This window comes from Meleagris gallopavo, chromosome 2, assembly GCF_905368555.1.
Source record: "Meleagris gallopavo chromosome 2, MGAL_WU_HG_1.1, whole genome shotgun sequence".
Classification (NCBI taxonomy): domain Eukaryota; kingdom Metazoa; phylum Chordata; class Aves; order Galliformes; family Phasianidae; genus Meleagris; species Meleagris gallopavo.
The window spans coordinates 75,027,054-75,046,211 of NC_139405.1; the positions used below are offsets into that span (position 1 = coordinate 75,027,054).

At 38.1% G+C, this 19,158-nt stretch overlaps 1 protein-coding gene across 3 annotated transcripts in view; it reads left to right on the plus strand.

The window, feature by feature from the left end:
- The window catches only part of RNGTT (RNA guanylyltransferase and 5'-phosphatase), a 183,455-nt gene that overhangs the window by 18,143 nt on the left and 146,154 nt on the right, over window positions 1-19,158 (plus strand). For all 3 annotated transcript variants that reach the window (XM_085217658.1, XM_085217657.1, XM_085217655.1), the window contains exons 6-8: window positions 857-1,106; window positions 7,770-7,879; window positions 8,475-8,576. In XM_085217658.1, the coding sequence (XP_085073784.1) occupies window positions 857-1,106; window positions 7,770-7,879; window positions 8,475-8,576 (462 nt within the window). The remainder of the gene's footprint in view (window positions 1-856; window positions 1,107-7,769; window positions 7,880-8,474; window positions 8,577-19,158) is intronic.

Genomic DNA, 19,158 nt, shown 5'->3' on the forward strand with positions numbered 1-19,158 from the left:
ACCAAACTTACCTGGTTCTTGGGAAGTGGCTTTCTCTATACCAGGATACTTGTCTCAGAGTTCTCAGGCACTGTCTCATACTGGACAGATCAGGCAAAAAATACCTTCTGTATTTTTTCCAATTTTAGCTATGTGATCTCCTTGTTCCAGTGGTAGGCTATTTAATATTTAAAAAAAAAAAAACGTAAAAAATTTGTAGCAAGTATTATCTGCTTTTGTTCCAGCTTAAAGATTTGTGCTTGTTAAGAAGCCTAACTAAGGGATTTACCTTTTGTGGTATCTCTCTACTCTTTTATATAGCATCATCAAGGTTGGAAAAGAGCATCAAGATGATCCAGTCCAACCATCCACCTACCACCAATATTTCCCACTAAACCACTTCCCTCAGTAAAACATCTAAACGTTTCTTGAACACCTCCAGGGATGGTGACTCCAACTGCCTCCCTGGGCAGCCCATTCCAGCACTGACCACTCTGTCAGAGAAGAGATTTTTCCCAGTATCCAACCTGTATAGCAAGATTTCTAAATGTTGGTCTGTGGTCTGTAATTTGGCCACTCATTCATTTTTCTATAGCAATAATAAAAATTACAATGAAGGTTTTACCTGAATGACCAGCAGACTGCTCTTCGCTGCACCTAGAGATGAAACAGACCAAGCTGCGGATTTTGTGAATGTATGCAGTGCAAGATCAATGCAATTGAAGCATGATGCTTTGAATATCATGAATGTTTTTGGAATTGTCACTTTAGGATTTTTTTCTGAATTCTTGGTACTGATAACTTTTAAGTGTGTTTTAGTCATACTGTGCCTTAACAAATAAAGCCTACAGAGTAATTTCCATTTTTTATTTGACAGTATTGAGGCAGCTGTGGCTACCTTTGCTCAGGCTAGACCACCAGGTATTTATAAAGGTGACTATTTGAAGGAATTATTCCGTCGTTATGGAGATGAAGATGATGCACCATCACCACCTGAGCTCCCAGAATGGTGCTTTGAGGATGATGAAGAGGAAGATGATGACAACGGTAAAACAGGAGGCCAAGAATCAGAACCTGGATCATCAAGCTCTTCCTTTGGCAAGAGGAGAAAAGAACACCTAAAACTGGTATTTTTGATTAAGAACTTAAGATTCTAATTGCTAACTGTACTTGCTTAAACTCACGATCATCTGTTACTGCACTGTAAGTGCTAGACAAGTGCTCTTGCAAGCTGGGAACTAGTAGTATTGTCTCAAACCAGGGGGAACATTTTTTTTTTTTAATGTTTCCTATATGAACACTGAACTTTGACATTCAAACCCTTAACTATTTCAGTGGTAACAATGACTTAAATTTTTCAAATACTACCTTTTTTTTAAGCTTGAGATACAAAATTTATTCATAGTTATCCGATCTATTGTTAGAGGTGGAATGTTCTGGAGGTGTATGGGGGTGTAAAACAATTTTTTTTTTTTTTTTTTTTTGTAGCCATGTAGATCAAAGTTCAGTCTTTTAAATTCAGTGCTCATTTTGGTAAATATAATTAATTTTGAAAACCTGAAAGGATTGAGACTAGGATTAGCAAGAAGCAATGTGATTTTTAGAAAGCCAAGGCAATTCTGAAATCAGTTTTGTTTTTTTTTTTTTTTTCCCCAAAGCTTTTTCACTATAGAATAAGAACTTCTCTTTAGTTTGGAACTGTCAAACTGATTTTTTTTTTTTTGACTCGTATTTTGATGCATTAGCAACTGAGATGTGATGGTGAGGCTGAAGACAGCCATTTTTCCACAGGTATAAAACTAAATTGATGTGTTTAGCAGGAATCGCCATACTGTTTTCATAGGCTTTTTCTTATCTGCCAGCATAGATATTTTTTCAAAGCTGAAAGCTAAATTATACGAATAAGCATATTAATAACTAAAACTTAATTAAGAGTTAGAGAATTTGTGAAAGACAGAATCATTTAGTTAATATGCATATTCGTATAATTCAGTTTTGCAGCTCTGGAGGAACAGTCTTTGGCATGAAGAGGAGGAACGGGGAGAATTCTTTACCATGATACTTGGCTGGCAGATTGGACTGCATCTTAACTGAGTAGAGATGGATACAGTCTATTTGTGATTCCTTATAAATATGCAATCTACAGGGAGAATTATTATCAGGTAAATACCTCTTGCTTGGATTTTCTCTTATAGAATGTTCTGAGTTGGAAGAGACCCACAAGGATCATGAAGTCCAGCTCCTTACTCCACACAGCACCACTCAAAAATCAGACCATATGACTGAGAGTGTTGTCCAGATGTATTCTGACAAGCTCAATGGCACAACCACTGCCCTGGGCAGCCTGTTCCATGTCCACAGCCTTCTGATGCAGAACCTGTCCCTAACCCCCACCTGCCCCTCCCCTGACGCAGCTCCATGCTGTTCCCTTGAGTCCTGTTGCTGTTACCAGAGAGCAGAGCTCATTGCTACTCCTCCACTCCTGTTGTGAGGAGCTGTAGACAGCCACGAGGCCTCCTCTCAGCCTCCCCTCTGGGCTGAACAGAGCAAGGGACCTCAGCCACTCCTCATATATCTTCTCTACACCCTTTACCATCTTTGTAGCTCTCTTTTGGACGCTCTGATAGTTTTACATCTTTATATTCTGGCACACAAACCATGCACAGTACACAAGGTGAGCGCAGCACAGAGCAGAGTAGGACAACCCCTTCCCTTGCCCACTGGCAATGCTGTGCTTGATGCACTCCAGGGTATGGTTTGTCTTCCTGGCTGCCTGGGCACACTGTTGACTCATGTTCAATTTACTGTCGACCAAGACCCCCGTATCTCTTTTGGCGGTGCTGTTCTCCACTCTGTATGTATAGCCAGTTATTGTTATACTATCTAAAGGGCTAAATGTTCATTGTTACTGTTGATTTCTCACAGCAGATGTTTTCAAGTTTCTAATCTGACTCCTCGAAAGACCAGAGGATATGTAATGTCAAACTAAACAGGACTGTTAGGATAGTGATGTTCTGAAATGTTTTCATTTGACCCTAATCTTTGAGGAAATAGAAGAAAAGTTCTGGGAGTAGAGGAGATACCTTCCAGGCATCTTCCTAGAACAGTGAATAGTCCAAAGCAACTGCCCAGATAGCTTATGGAGAGATGTAAGCATGCTGTCCATTTCACAGATCCTGTCTTGGACTGGAGAAACTTTGCTGTCAGAAAGTCTTCACAGTCTCCCCTTTTTTTTTTTTTTCCCCCCCCCCTTGTGATATATAAGCTACAGTTAGAACATTAGTTTCCTTCATCAACATCTGAAGTAGCTGACAGTAACAGTGGGTCTGTTAGCTGATACTTAAAATCTCACTGGGGAAAAAAATCTCCCAAGTATTTTGCAAATAGGACAGCGAATTATACTTCTGATCCAAAACTTTCAAACTTTTCACGGGTCAAACAGATCTTTTAATCTTTATTAAGAAGTACCATCTGTTCTATTCCTATGTAAGTCGTGCATTTCACAGGAAGTACAGGGTGTAACATGCAGTGCTTCTAAAATGGGTGGTTATGTCTCAACCAGACTGGAAGTGGTGGTTACTACTAGTGACTTCCTTTGTGATTTTGAGGGGAGCTGTCTTGTGATCATCTGTGAGACCGAGGGAATGGCTGATATAGTTAGCCACAGTAATATTAAAGTATCAAAGTCTACTGATTGTAAATGTTAGTGATTTTCTTTTTCTAATCTACCTTTTTTTTTTTTAGCCAGCATTTAACCCTTATACTATACCTGTGAACATACTTTCAATACAGAAAAAATGTTATGTTCTCATTTTTTTGCAGTAGTGTTTTCTTATGTAGTTTACCCCTATAGTCTGTTTAGTACTGACTATTCTTGACATTCTTTATATTCTGTCGTGTTCACCCGCGTTTTTTCTGAGGCTTTAGTGCCTGTAAATGAACACAAGCCTCTAGCTGAAGCCACCTCAGTGCTTAACAGGAAAGAGTTAATTTTGTATGTCTTAAGGCTAATACTTCTGTTTATATATCTCAATATAATTGCCTTTTAGAAGATGGACTAATGCTAATTCAGCACATGGTCTATATCTGTCTCCTTTTTCTCTTATTTTCTATGTGTGTGTATATGTATAATTTCTTATTCCTTATTAAATGTGGAAGGTATTTTCCCTCTCCTCATTTCTAAGGATTGCTTGCTTCCTCTTTTTCAGAAGGTATACTCTTTTTCTGTTATCTTTCTTCTCTGGAGAACTTTCTTTGAACGTTTTGCACTTTATCAAGTCTCTAAGTTGCTGAAGATGGCCACCACCCAGGCCTGGTGATAGCTGTTGAGATTGGGGAGGTGTGGGAGGGCATGGCTCCAACCCTACACCCTCCTCCAGCTGCTGTTCTAAATCTGACTGACGACATCATGATGCACTGCCACTTTTCCTTCAGCTGAAGCAATGGATATAGGGATGCAGTGGCAAGGGTAAAGAATTTCAGCACTACAGATGATATGAAGGGCTGTGCAAAGTGTAGCTGCTAAAGGCACGTAGTTACCTGGGATCTTGAGGTACTGCTGCTGAGCTGACTATTCTTGCATCTCTGCACCATGTTCAGCCCATTTCCACGAGAATGCTGTTAGCTCAACAGCAGTGCAGAAAGTAGATGGGTCTGGCTCAGTTCTGGCACCTTGTTGCAGGAACTATTCGTATGAAACCCGGAACACTGAGCTTACCAAGTATCAATATGCAGATGGATCACCTGTTTTTCCTACTGCTGTGGCTGAGCTACAGATATATCTGAGGCCTGACTTTATTCTGTAAAAGCATCATCTTGTCTGTCTGCTGCTTATGGCTCCATTTACACTAGCATCCTTGATGGAGTGTCTGGCTACCCGAGTTGGTTATATTAGGCTGCAGTAACTGAGTGAAATACTCTGTGTTATCTGTCCTACTATTGTACAACCTTGTCTTCCCTCTATGATGTCAGCACTTTGCTCCTCACTCCCCCCCAGTCCTCTTCTTGTTTCAAACTGACAGCATTGCAGTGAGAGGTTACAGCGTGCCTATCAGGGGAATGGAGAAGCCAGTGTGGAAAAGCAAAAGCTTGGCTTCTTTGTCCAATTATAAGCTGTGCTTTTTTCCTTAATTCTTTCATAGTTGCACCTCTCCATCCTGAGATTGTAACTGTGTGTTTGTGTATGTGTTATACATATGCACATGTATGTAATCATGTAAAGCAAGCATATGCTGCTTATGCAAGAGAACCTGTTGTCAGGTATTTACAGTTAAAAGCTCTTACAGTAAACAAACAGACCAAACAAAGTGACTGGAACTAAATTAGGGTGCATACTTCCTATGTGCTGGAAAGCTGATGCCTTTGTAATTTTGAATAATTCACTCCAACTCCATGCTTTTCTTACCATGTAGAGAATTTTTGAAACTGTTCAGAATTGTAGTGATGCAGAATCATGCTTGTGATGCCAAGTGTAAGAGCATGTGCAGCTGTTTTTAGTTCATGGCATAATTTGATAGTGCTATGTACTCTGATGTTAGCATCTCCGAAATCAATTGTGTAAGTGCATAATTCTCTTAATCAGTCTGCAAGAGACAATTTAAAGTAATAAGCACCAGCACCAGTTTCTTGTTTATGACTTTGTTTTTTGGAAGATACTTGCTTTTGCCTGCTTTTTGCTTTCATCTTAGCAGTCCCTAATGCTGCTGCACTCTGATGTTATTCAGAGTAGGAGGTCACAACGAAGTCACAATCCTTTATTTCCTAGTACTGTTAACCCTTTATTGAGAACCCAGACAGCATGCTAGCCAGGCTTATGAAACTCTGCCTCCCCTACTGAGTCACCTGTATGCTGCTGCACCTACTGCAAGCAGAAATAACATGGGATAAGCGAATCTCTGAAAGTCTGTGGAGCTTAAGATAATTAAGGTTGTGAACTAGCTTATTGCTTCAGGATGTACTGCTCTCAGAATATGGATTTGGTGGCACAGCTGAGCCTATCTTAACTGACAAGTTGGGTTCTGCTTTCCTTTCACTTTTTGTGTTCTTTCTGCTTCCACTGTGCAGGCACCAGCACTGACTCATCCAATGGTGAGCTAATTCAGGATACCAATTTGGAAGAATATTACTAATTCACGTTGTTATTTTTGCCATCTTAGTTCTTCAACTTGCTCAAGAGTGGAACAGATGAGTGCAATGGTGTGTGGAAGGGGAAGAGAACGTAAAGGCTCCTTTCATAAGTAGTATGTAGCTAGATTTGTTAAAGCAAGTTTCAAGCTTTTTAGAGAGCAGGTAGAAAATACTTCTGTAATCATATGCAGGATATGTAGTTCAACAGGTGAAGCTTCGTGCTTCGATCTTTTTAGTCTACATTGAGATTTTGTGATGCTGCTAAAAAAAAAAGTCTCATAGATTTGGGATCTCCATAGAAACATTCAGTTCTGTAGCTTTCTCAACCTGATGGCCTTATTGGATTCCATTGTGCAGAATTTTATTCTACTCAGCATCAAATCTTTTCTAGAATACAAAGATTATTTGAGTATTATTTTCCATATTCTTTATTGATATCTGCTTAGGCTTATCTGGAGCATTCAGAATAGCTTCTAAATTTTGGTAACCTGGTTTAGATTGGTAACAAAATCATGTCAGTGCACTTTCATACATGTTTTTATTACAAACCGGCTGTTTATTTTCTCCTTCGTTAAGACGTTTGTCCTAGATCAACCAAGAGCCCTCTAAGTTTGGTGCTACATGAGTACACTTTTCTCCCCTACAGTGTAAGTTTAAGTTTTGAAATGCAAAATATGCTACATCACCTAAGTGGAGGTTAAAAACATGGATTTTAACTTCTGGTATTGGAATTACCATTGAGGTCTGAATGCAGTTAACGTAGTCAATTGAAAACATGCATCTCAGAAATTTGGAGGGAGAGAAAAGGGACTTAACTGCTTCATCCACTGAGGTGCTTTTTTATTAAAAAAAAAAAAAAAAAAAAGAAAAAAAAAAGAAAAGAAAAGAACAAATTATCCAAAAGTCCAAAGATGTTTTTGTGACTTGATTAATTTCTGTGCTGCTGGTAGTAAGCAGCTCTTATTTTCCATGAATGGAGGAAAGCACTGAATTTTCGGTAGAAAAATACAATTTATGTATTTTTTTTTTAACATTTCCTAGCTTAATTTTGTCATTAGTTTACAGTTTACTTGTTTTGAGGCTATATATTTTTTTACACTTTTTTATTCCCAGAAATAACTCATTTCAGTTCTTGGGCTCATTATGTGGCCTACATATTTGACTTTACTGACAAAGCTGAACTGATCATGGTATTTGGGGGAGAAATAGAATCATAGTATCGTAGAATTGCTCAGGTTGGAAAAGACCTTAAAGATCATTACGTCCAACCACAACCTAACCAAACTACCCTAACTCTAACAAGCCTCCTCTAAATCATGTCCTTGAGCACCACATCCAGATGGTTTTTAAGCACATCCAGGGCTGGTGACTCAACCACCTCCCTGGGGAGCCTATTCCAGTGCTTAGCAACCCTTTCTGTAAAGAAGTGTTTCCTGATATCCAACCTGAACTTACCTGGTGCAACTTGAGGCCATTTTCCTCATCCTGTCACCAGTGAGAAGAGAAACAGTGCTGGACTGGAAGAAGTCTCTAAGCTAGTACTGCTTGTTAAGATCATTTGTTGTTATAACAGCCTGAATCTTGTATTGTTGTTCTGATCTGCTTTTATGAAAGCTTATGTACTGATTTTTTTTTTTGTTGTTGTTAATTTTATTTTTATTTAGGGTGCAGTTTTTTTGGAAGGTGTAACAGTTAAATATGTGAACCAGGTGACAACGCAACCAAAGCTGGGAGGAATACAGCAAAAGTGTCAGCAATTCTGTGGATGGGAAGGGTATGAGAATTTTTAGAACTTTATCATTTATACTGTCTAGAAATGTTGCCTTTCTAGTTTTATAGGAGAAAGTAGTAAAAAAGAGTGTCTTAAAGAACAAAAAGCCTCTAAAAACCCCTCAAAACTGAAACAAGTGAGAATTTATACTTCAACTGTACAATATAATACTTATTTTTGGGGGCCAACTTGGTTTTATGTCCAGCATTAATGAGTGTTGGTTTCAATGTCTCAGATTGTGAACTTCTCCTTTGTAAAGCTGGAGCTCAAGGGAGTTGCTTGCAGTGCTTCCAAACAGTCTGAAGCTTACAATTTTTCCAATGCTTCTGGTTTTAAATGCAAATCTCTCTTCTTCTAAAATTAAAATTTTGAAGTTCTGCATAATTCATTATTTTGTCATGGACAAGTACCCTTATTAATATCAGAAAAACATTTGATTCCTCTTGCAAAATACCTTGTTGGGAAGATGTTCTAACTCAAGGTTAACCTTGCAGCAAGTCTAGAACAAGATGTGACTTCAGTCACGTGATGTTAAAAAATGCATTACTTTGTGTGACTGCTCACTGCTGAACATTAATAAACATATTTCTCTTTTTAGGTCTGGATTCCCCGGAGCACAGCCTGTTTCCATGGACAAGCAAAATATTAAATTTCTGGAACAGAAACCATACAAAGTTAGCTGGAAAGCAGACGGCACACGGTAAGCTCATTTTAAATGAAAAAGAAATACCCTGTAAACTGGGTGGAAGGTTGTATTTTCCCAGGAAAGTGAACTAACATCTGCAACAGACAAAGCACATTTTAACAACAAAACCAACTCCAAAGTTTTTTTTTTTTTTTTTTTTTTTTTCTTGGTACCCAACATTTGTTGATGTTTGTGGCTGAATTTCATTTTAGCAGCTGCTCTGCAGACTGGCTGTGTACTTTTATTGTTCTCTGTGACCCTTGTCTGTCTTTCAGCTAGGATTTGCCAGTAAGGTCTTAAAATAATCTTAGGTAACAGTAAGAGTTTGTTAAGCTAAAGAATTTGTTTATAAAAGCGAAATTAAAATTTATATTTGAGCCTTCAGAAGTAGATTAATGTTAGAAATGTCATGGTTTCTGTTTTTCTTCATACTGTGATCCTTTATTCAGACTTGTGGTTCATATTGGCCAAAGGGTCAATAGTTTCATCTTCCCTTATCAGTTTTCTTGCTTTTATTGTAGGGAGGACTTTTTTTCCTCACTCTGGAAACAGACTACAACTTGATTACATTGATCTTTTGAACCTATTCGGTGTTATGATTGTTAGTTAGAAATGCATCCTTACGTGTAATTTCTCTCTTTTTTTTAAAAAAAAAAAATTGTCTAGGCACTTGCTATGATTTTCAGATGTGGTACAATAGTCCCTCTTGTCTACAATTGCCAATGCGGAATAGTGTGGGTTTCATACAAGCTTTGTTGTATTTTGCCTTATTTTGAGTATCTGAGCTATTGTGTGATATCTCAGATTGTGCTGTGGGTCTGTGCTTTGGTAGTCTAGCAGGCCCCATTGTGACTGACTTACACACACACATAGACGAGATAAAAATGTGTGTATAAAACACATACAATGGAATTCCAAGCATCAATTTATTTGACTTATTTTTCCACAATGTGTCTTGCAAAATAGAAATATTTTGCCTTTAAGGCAAAAATTCTGAGGCATTGCATAAAAAAATTAAATTCCGTCAGGAAGGACTTCTGCTGTTATTTTACTTGAAGCAGGATTATTGCCAATGCTTCAGAAATTTAATTTGGCTTCATCTTGTCAAATCTTGAGAGCTCCCAGGATGGGGTTTACATAGCCTTTGAGTAATCTGTTCTGGAGCTGCAGTGCCCATCCAGTGGAAGAAGCTTGGTTTCTCTTCTTGATGCTCAAAGAGAACTTCCCAGGTAGCAATTCATAGCTGTGCCTTCTCGTATCATTTGTCACTACTGAGAGAAATTGGGCCTATGTCTTTAATTGCCATTCATATACTGCTAGGTCGCTGCCTGGTCACCCTTTGGCTTTGTTTCCTCTCATAAAATCATAGGGCATTTTGGGTTGGAAAGGACCTTTAGGACCATCCAGTTCCACTCCCTCTGCTGTGGACAGGGACACTTTCCACTGGACCAGGCTGCCCAGGGCCCCATCCAGCCCAGCCTTGAAGACGTCCAGGGATGAGGCATCCACAGTTTCTTTGGGCAGCCTGTGCCAGTGCCTCACCACCCTCTGAGTAAAGATTTCTTCCTGATACCTGATGCAAATCTCTCCTCTTTTAGTTTAAAGCTGTTACCCCTTGTCCTTTCACTATGCTGCCTGGCAAAGAGTCTCTTCCCTTCTTTCTTCTTTCTTGTAGGCCTCTTTATGTAGGCTACAACTCTGCACTGAGGTCTCCTCGGAGCCTTCTCCAGGCTAGACAACCCTAGCTCCCTCAGCCTTTCTTTACATGACAGGTGCTTCAGCCTTCTGATCATCCTTGTGACCCTTCTCTGATCCTGTTCCAACAGCTCCCTGTCATTCTTATGCTGGGGACCCAGAGCTGAACACAGTAGTCTAGGTGGAATTTCACAAGAGCAAGGGAGAGAATCACCTCCCCTGTCCTGCTGGTTGCAATTCTTTTGATGCAGCGTGCAGTTGGCTTTCTGGGCTACAAGTTCCTGCTGATAGCATATGCTCAGCTTTTTGTCCTCCTCAATCCCCAAGTCCTTTTCTGTAGGGCTGCTCTCAGTCCATTCTTTGCCCAGACTGGATTTCTGTTTGGGTTTGTCCTGATAAAGATTCAAGACTTTGCACTTGGCCTTGTTGAACTTCATGAGGTTCATATGGGCTCACCTGAGTGTGTCAAGGTTCCTCCGGATGGCGTTGCTTCTCTTCAGCAAGTCAGCTCACCACTCAGCTTGGTATTGTCCATAAATTTGAAGAGGGTGCATTCATCCTGCTGTCTGTATCACTAACAGCTGCAGTTGCCTTTTTTGCAAATTTATTACTGAAGTACTTAGTTTAATTTTTGATATTAACAAAACCTAATGGTCTTGATCGAAATCACTTTACAGCTTTGTGAGAAGTGTGAAGAAATATGCTCTGCCAGTTGTTTGAATGCTGTTGCTAGCACAGGTCAGTAGATGGTTACAAGTGCAGCAAATGCATCCAGCATTAGCATGCTCCAGCATGGTGAGAACATCATTTGTGATGCGTTCCCTAGGACAGGTTCTCAAAGTGATTAGATTGGTGAGATTCTGATTTAACATCATCTGCAAGATATCCTTTTGTTCCTTTCTGATGTGTGTGAAAAACCTGTGTGTCACAGAGTATCTTCCCTCTACTCCCAGCAGCTAAGAGGAGGTATGTAGAGTATTTACTAAGCATGTTGAAATAAAACCCCAAGTGTTAGGTGCCCCATTGTCTTTGTGTTCTTGCAAACAGGTATTGTGGCTCTTCATACATGCACATCCTTCTTAATTTGAATTCTGAAATTCCAAAATGATATTTTATGAAAATAAGAGGATATTTTTAAATTTGGAACATTTGTGAAATTACAGCAGTTTTCTTGAGTGTTTGGAATCTTCATGGGGGATTAATACTGTAACCTTCTGTTTTTCTTCAGTCTGGTTTCAAAACTGAAGTCAGGAATACCAGATACTAATGGAAATAATCTTAGTCTCTGCCACTCATAGCATTCAGATCAGTCTTCCATGTTGTTGTGAGCCTTCTCTTGAGGTAAACGGTAATGACATTTCTTGCATTTTATTCAAGTGTGTCTCACTAATAGGAAACTTACAGGCTATCTTCTAAAGATTTTTCTCACTTTCATTGCTTTGTTACGTTTGTTATCTTCAGTTTTAGAATGGAATATTCTAGATAATGAAAAGCCTTGAAAATACGGGGAATTTAATGTCTCATGACAATTACCAAGAGGTTCCACTTGGACTCCATCACGATTCAGCACAATTCAGCCAGAACTAAACTGTCTTTCACACAAAAGGTCTCTCAAATGTTTTTTCATCTTTGTTGTTTATACTTCAGGGTTTTATTAGGTTGGGCAGAGCAGGATGTGAAAATACAAAGCTGGTACTCCATATGACATCCAAGCGTTAAGAAGTGTGTGAGAATGTTGGCCTTATCACCTCAGGGCTTGAGCACAGTTGGCCAGTATTAATGTGATGCAGGCATTCCGAGAACACGAGGTTACAGAAACATTGTTTTGGGAGATCCAGGCTTATTCTCAGAGCAGTACCATGCATTCAAGTGCTCCTGAGCCTGAGTAAATAAACTCAGCCAACAAAACTGACCATGCAAAGAACTACATGGGATTCTTTGCATTAATTGTGCTTTTAATTCACATTCCAGTTATACTATCAATGAAGTTGACTTCTAAAACCATGAAAACATTTGTGAAGTATTAACACACACAGCTCAGATATTGTTATTGATATATATTGATATATAGTTGTTGCCTTTTCTGACATCTTGATCCTTAAGCAAGTCTTTGTTTCCAGGATTGATTTACACTAATATTTTAATATGCATTAAAGACATTTCGTGGATGTGTTTTTGAATAATCTAGGCCTATTGCTTCTAGAAACAGCGATAACAGAAAATGTTACTTTAATGTAAAATAAACTTCAGTAAAGAAATTATTTTAAAGTATAAAGAAATAACTTTGTCTGCAGTATCTCATGTATGCTTTGCCAGTGAACAGTAATCCCTTCAAAGCTGTGGATCATTGACCAGTGCAGATTGATGTAGAACAAACAGTAAGATGCCGTATTAAATTAAAAATTAAAATTAGTGCTACTCTGTAGGGTTGTAAGGTATTTTTCACATTTTGTTTGTATTTTCAATATTAAAAGCTTTTCTTTGTCACACTGTATTCATTTGGAAAATTGAAGTTTCTGTGGAATATTCTTATGCAACAATACAGGACATATTCTGTGCTTGGAGTAGTTACATACGAAATAGCAGTGCACCTTGAAGACTGCCTTTTGTGAAAGTAATTAGAGAGTGCATATAGTTTCTTAAGAGGAATTTAAAGTATTTGGGGTATTTTATCCCATGTTTTTAAAATTCAGAATGAATAAAGAAGAATAGGAAACTGAATAGTTCTGTTGAATTTTCTCAAAACGTATTAACTTCGGTTGGTTGCGGAGATGCACGAACTGATAGCTATACTCAGAGAAGAAAATGGTGTTACGCAGACCTCGTGTTAATGAAATTCAAACTGAGGGAATGCTGTGAAAGAGATAAAAGACGGAAACCTGAGCTATTATTCGGACATTTAGACACTGTAATCAACAATGAAAAATGTCTGGCAATTCTTATATTGGACATGCTTATTATTTTGCTGTTCTCCGATGATTCAGACTCCACATGTAATTAAACACATTTTCATTAATTGTTCTGAATGCTTGTGTTGACAAGCGTGACCTTCCTGAATTTAATATTAAGACACTTGTTACTGGAGATGTATTTACAGATACCTGGTTCACTTCGTCTGGAAATGAAACCCCTGTTGTCACATCTCTGAACCTATTCTGTCAAATGTATCGCAGCTGCAGCCGTCGATGGTGTTTATTTCAGTGTGTTTTTTTTGGCTTGCACAGTTTTGTTCTAGTTATTTTTCTGCCTTTTTGATAACAAGAGTGCTACTGTTTCATCAGCCTGGCTAGACTTATAGAAAAGTAGATGCTTAATCTTATTTTACACTTTCTCACTTGAATATAACTTGCTCATATGGGTCAATGGCAGTATTTTCTCAGCTTAGGCAAACTTATATTTCACCATTGTTAAATATTTGCATTTTATTCCTTCAGTGGTTGCTCTCTCTAGAGGTTTTCATAGTTGAAGCCCTTACTTTTAGGTTGCCTTAACTGGCAAATAGTATTGGTAATTTCATGAGGACATTTATTTTTCTCCAAATACATCTCTTCTTCCTATTGATTTTAACTAGAGCTGAGTGTTCTTCCTTTCTAATTATTGCTATATTTTTCTAGCCATAGTGAAAAGAAAAAAATATTAAAGTATTTCTTAAAAGGTAATTAGCGTATGGCAATGACTAAATAATGTGATTTAACTAGTTAAATTAGTTGACAGTGATTCAGTAAAGCATTTTTGGAAAATTACTGGAGTAGCATCTTACACACTTGAGTAAACTTATGGGTTCTGAGTTTCTTTTTTTGGTCAAAACTTCCCTGTTACAATGGAACTTGGAATTCAAAATCTTCTGATTTACCCTTGCTTGCTTCATCCAGGTTCTCAAAGATTGTGCCTACACCAGTGGCCTTGCTTGTTCAGTGCCTCATTTTGAGTCCTTCAATGAGCATCACAAAGTGCACATCTTGTTCTTGCTCCAGGTTACCTTCTGGAGCAAACCAATGTGCTTGCTCCAAAGGGAAATGCAGTGTGTTCTCCCCTCTTACCCAGGGCGGTTCTTCAGTTTTAATCTTGTATTCTCAAACACTCCTAAATTTACTCCTGCACTGCCTGTGGGAGCATATGTACCCACAGAACTGCTGTAAAGACACTGTTAAATGACAGTGCAGCTGCTTTTTATTTTATATGTTTCTAAACTGACGTAATGTCCTAATAGCTGCTAATGCTCTGATCTCATGTTCTCTTTTTTCTTCCTGGGTGGACAGTATTGTGCTGTGCAGCACTCCATAAAGCAAAGTGCCTGTGGGCAGGCATGGGAGATGCCCAACTCCCAGTGCAGACAGCAAGGCCTACAGCAGGTGCTGTGTGTTTGGTCTACCAAATCACTCAGTGTTCCTTTCTGAGTTAATGAGAGGTCATGGTCTAGGAAGTTAGCAAACATTTTTTTAAGGGCCTACCTGAAAACCCAGATCCATGTTTGTATCAGATTGAGGCTCTCTTTGGGAAAAATACTTCCTTTGTGGCAGCTCTCTGTGTGTCTGTGTGTGTGTGTGTGTGTGTGTGTGTGTGTGTATAAATATTACTTGGAAGTCATTTTGTTTTGGGAGAAACATTTCTAAGGTCATATTGCATTATTATTGACAAAATTACTTAAGTTTGCAGTTATCTTACCTGGTTTGACATGAACGCTATTCTGTGTGCTTATTGAAACAGTTGTCAAACCTCTGGTGTCTTAAAAAATAATTTTTATGGTAATCTATTCATAAGACACCAAAATCCAAAGGACAAATTTTCCACTCTTGAAGTCCCGCCCTCTGGCTTTTTGAGTAGAAAATACACATTGTAGGATAGCAGTAGCTACAAGATATGCATGGCTTCATAAATACATCCAGTTTTGTAGGGCTGGGATTGCAGAAATAGTAGATGCTATCTGAATAAGGTAATTGTTATAGTATGTAGAAGGCATACTGTATGACTGTGTTATCAACTTTGTACTGTAAAGTCATTGGCCCAGGTGGTGAGCGGCGCGCTGTATCCCATGATATAGGTCTCATTAATAATGTTTGTAGCAGATGTTTGTTCTAATGAGTGGAGCTGGATGTTCAGACAGAAGTAGGGTCCGTAAGGTAATGAGATGCCAGTTCTGAAAAAAAAAAAAAAGACTCTTACCAGTAAGAATCATTAAAAGCTTTAAAACGTCCATAGAATAATTCATATTAATCCAATCAAAGAGAACTGAGTTTTATAATGGTAAAATGTGACTTGAACAAAATACAAGTCATTAATGGATGTGAGTTACTGTCTTACATTTGTGTGAGTACCTTCTTATTTTTCATGTCTGTACGCATGTAGCTTTAGGATTGATTTTATTATTTTTTACTAATGCAGTGGCAGCTTAATTATGGTAAATCAGCTATTTAGAAGAAATACAGAACAGATAGTTCTTGCCAAAGGCTATTATATTTGAAAAATATCCATACAAACTTGGTGGCTCACAGATACCTAACTGTGAACAGCTAGGTACAGCATGTTAAGCCTCTATGAGAACCACTACTAATTGTTTAAAAGGCATTCATAATAAAATATTTAGTAATATCTATGAAGGTAGTAATTTTTACATAATTAGAAAATTGCATGTATGAAAAAGGCCTGCTGCCTACGTAATTCTCATTTTAATAGTATCAGTTGAAAATAAACATAGTGAGACTGCACTTAAGTGTATGGTAAAATTGATGGCCAAAGTTTTTAAACTGTTTATTAACCAAATAATAGTAACTTATGTGCTTTGGATAACTCAGAGTAATGGTTAAGACCTGTAATAGCGTCCTAGGTGTCTCCATTTCAGCTTTATACAAAGTGAAGAATTTTCCTATTTTTCTGAAGTTCAAAGTTATTGTCAGCTATAGTCTTTTCAAAACTGTACTTAAGACTGTTACTTGAAGGATGAATACCTACTGGGAATATTTCTCATGCTTGCTTTTAAAAGGTAATGAATATGGGGGCCAAAAAATTTTCCCCTGAATACTCAATACTGTCTTCTTTTGCTGCCCTATGATCCTTTGGCTGGTGAGATGAAGCTTATGCACACAACTGATAAATATCAGCTTCCTAATATGAAAAATTGTCCAGAAGTCTTTTGAGTTGAGAGTAAAATATGAAAAGGTGATTATTGCTGAAGGTCAACTTGACAGAAATGAAGAAAACTGAGAAACAGATCTTCTGCTTTAGAAATGACAAGATAAAAGGAGGCAATGCAAAATAATGTGGCAGAGAAGAAAAAAGATCACCTGTTTGCATAAGACTGAAGAAGAGAGAGTTTTCCGTGAATGCATCTGTAGCAACTGGACAGATCAGTACGATGGGAAAGGCATTACAACAAAGGTGTGATAACCAAAGGACCAGCAGAATAGAAAGATGCTATAAAGGAAGGGAAGAAGATTACTCACCCATATCAGAAGATCCTGGGTTTGCAGGGAAAAGCTCCACCAAGGAGGGATCTCCAGAAAGAGAACCTTCCCCCATGGCAATCAGCCCTTAAATAAGGTCTAAGAGGTGCAGCCAGTCTCCACCCCTCCAGGTCACACAGCTGAGTTGCCTTCACCTGTGCTCCCAGGGCTGACCCGGTCCTTTTCTGAGGTGCTCAATCAGTGGTTGTGACTCAAGAGTTACTGTACAGCATCCAACTGTCATCTCGGAGAGGCAGGACAATGTTACAGAGGAAGATGAGATAACAGAACTGAATGAAGAAGGACAGGGAAGATTGGAGAGTTATGCTAATCCAATTGAAAAAACAAATAATGGAATTGAGAACTCATTATTTAGAATGAGAGACAACTTATCTTGAAAGCAGATTTAAAGAACAGAAAGATTGTCTACTGAGAGTGAAGATATTAAGATGGGATTAAACTTGAAGGAGAGTCTATTGGGAATGAGAAAGAGGACATAAATTAATTTTCAGATTGGTAAAAAATGATTTTTATAGACATAGAAGTTTATGCCAGTGATGGAAAATATCTGAAGTGGAGCATTACACAATTGTTAGCATATTCTTTTCTGGTGTGGAGGAGGAGGACAATAAGGTTGGCTGCTGAGGTTAGCCAACTGGCATCAGAAATAATTGTAACGGAGATTTAGGGCCATTCATCGCTGAAAGGCATTTATGAGCACAGAACTTCTCTCTAGGTATGGATACCCTATTTCTTGGTGGCCTTATGTTCTGACCCTAGATGGCTAACAAATCAATTAATGTTGTATCTTGGGTGTCTAATTATTTCCTTGTATTTAGTGTTATACATATTGCCATTCTTGGAGTCAGGAAAGGGCAGTTGCTTGTTAATATTGCGATGGGATACAGAACACTCTAGAATTTTCTAGAGTGGCATTTTTCGGGCATTTTTAAACTGCACCTTCCTCTTCTTCCTTTCTTTGGTTATCTTAAAAAAATATATATATACATATATATTCTTAAAATATTTATCAATTTTGCACAAGTGATTGGTAATGCTGTGTATCTGTTTGTTGAGGCACTGAAATTTTGAAGACCAGAAGTGCTCAGGATTTTGGGTTTGGCCCTGTATTGAGCAGGCTTTTCAGGAATAAATGAATTCATGAAAGGAGTGACAGGTTTTGTGAACAAGTGGACTTAACTTGAGTGGTTTGATTCAGAGTTAAATAAGCTCTGTTGATAGCATGTGCTTTCGAGATGGCCAGCGGCAGGGAAAACCTCAGCTCTTGAATGCTAATTGTATGAATGCTGACGTAGTTTCTGTGTGTGTAAGAAAGTTTCTGATCAGACTCTTGTGGTTATTTTTAATAAGTGTCTGAAAATAGGAGCAGTAAGGGTTTTTCTGTTATTGCTTTGAAGCTGCATCAAAATAGGATGATATTTAAAGAGACGTGTGGTAGAAACCTTACTGAAAAGGGAAGAGTGACTGTTGCTGTTCCCTTATTCCTACCTGCATTGTTTCGTTGCATGCATCTAAAGATGCTTTTAAGATCTTTAGAAAGGAAATGCAGTTTTTATTTACTATGATATAGATCCCAGCGTTCCTGCTTTGTAATCACTTTAACTAGCTCCTTAAGAGAGGACAAACCTGCTTATTTTTAAACTAATTGTGTAAGTAGGAGGTTCTTCCTTTTACTTTTGGAAGAACCTTGCTTGACGATGAATCTGGAATCCACATAGGATTTCTATTTCTGACTTTATTTCAAAGGAGATATTTAGTTGGGAACAGTACGTATTTTGGCTGGAAAACTGAAGTTGTGAAGTTCATAAAAATAGTTGCACTCAAGCATTCTCTTCCCCACCTCCCCCCTTCCAAATAATGCTAAAAGCTATAAATAGCTTTTGTAAGCTTCGGTATTAACCAGCTGTTGAGCACCTGCAGTTGAGCTCTGAAGTGTGTAGTAGTAATGTAATGTCAAGCTGCTCCAGCAGTCCATAAAGGCACACATATGATTAAGGATTATAGAGTGAGGTGTTTTTTTTGTTTTTGTTTTTTTTGAAGGTTGCACCTACTTGATTTATGACTTTCTAGAACAGAAAATTATATAAAATGCCTTTCTAATGGTCACTAAGTTGAACAACTTGTAGATGTTTTATAGCACTGTAAATAGCATTCCTTTTAATTTTATGAAAAAAAACACAAATGCCTAATTCATAGTTTTATTTTGTGTATTTAGGTAGGGGGGTAAGAGAAAATGAGACAGGGAAGCAGAAAGGATGTGATTTTGGATTAGAAAGATGGAGTTCTGGTAGCAGAGACTCTACATCTTAATAGTTACTTCGTGTGTTTGCATTGGACACTAACCTTAGGATTACAAGACTGGTATCAACCTGTTTACCAAAGCATTAGAAAGAGTGGAAATTGCATTCCTACTTGAGTTTTTATCTGAGAGTGCAGAAAGT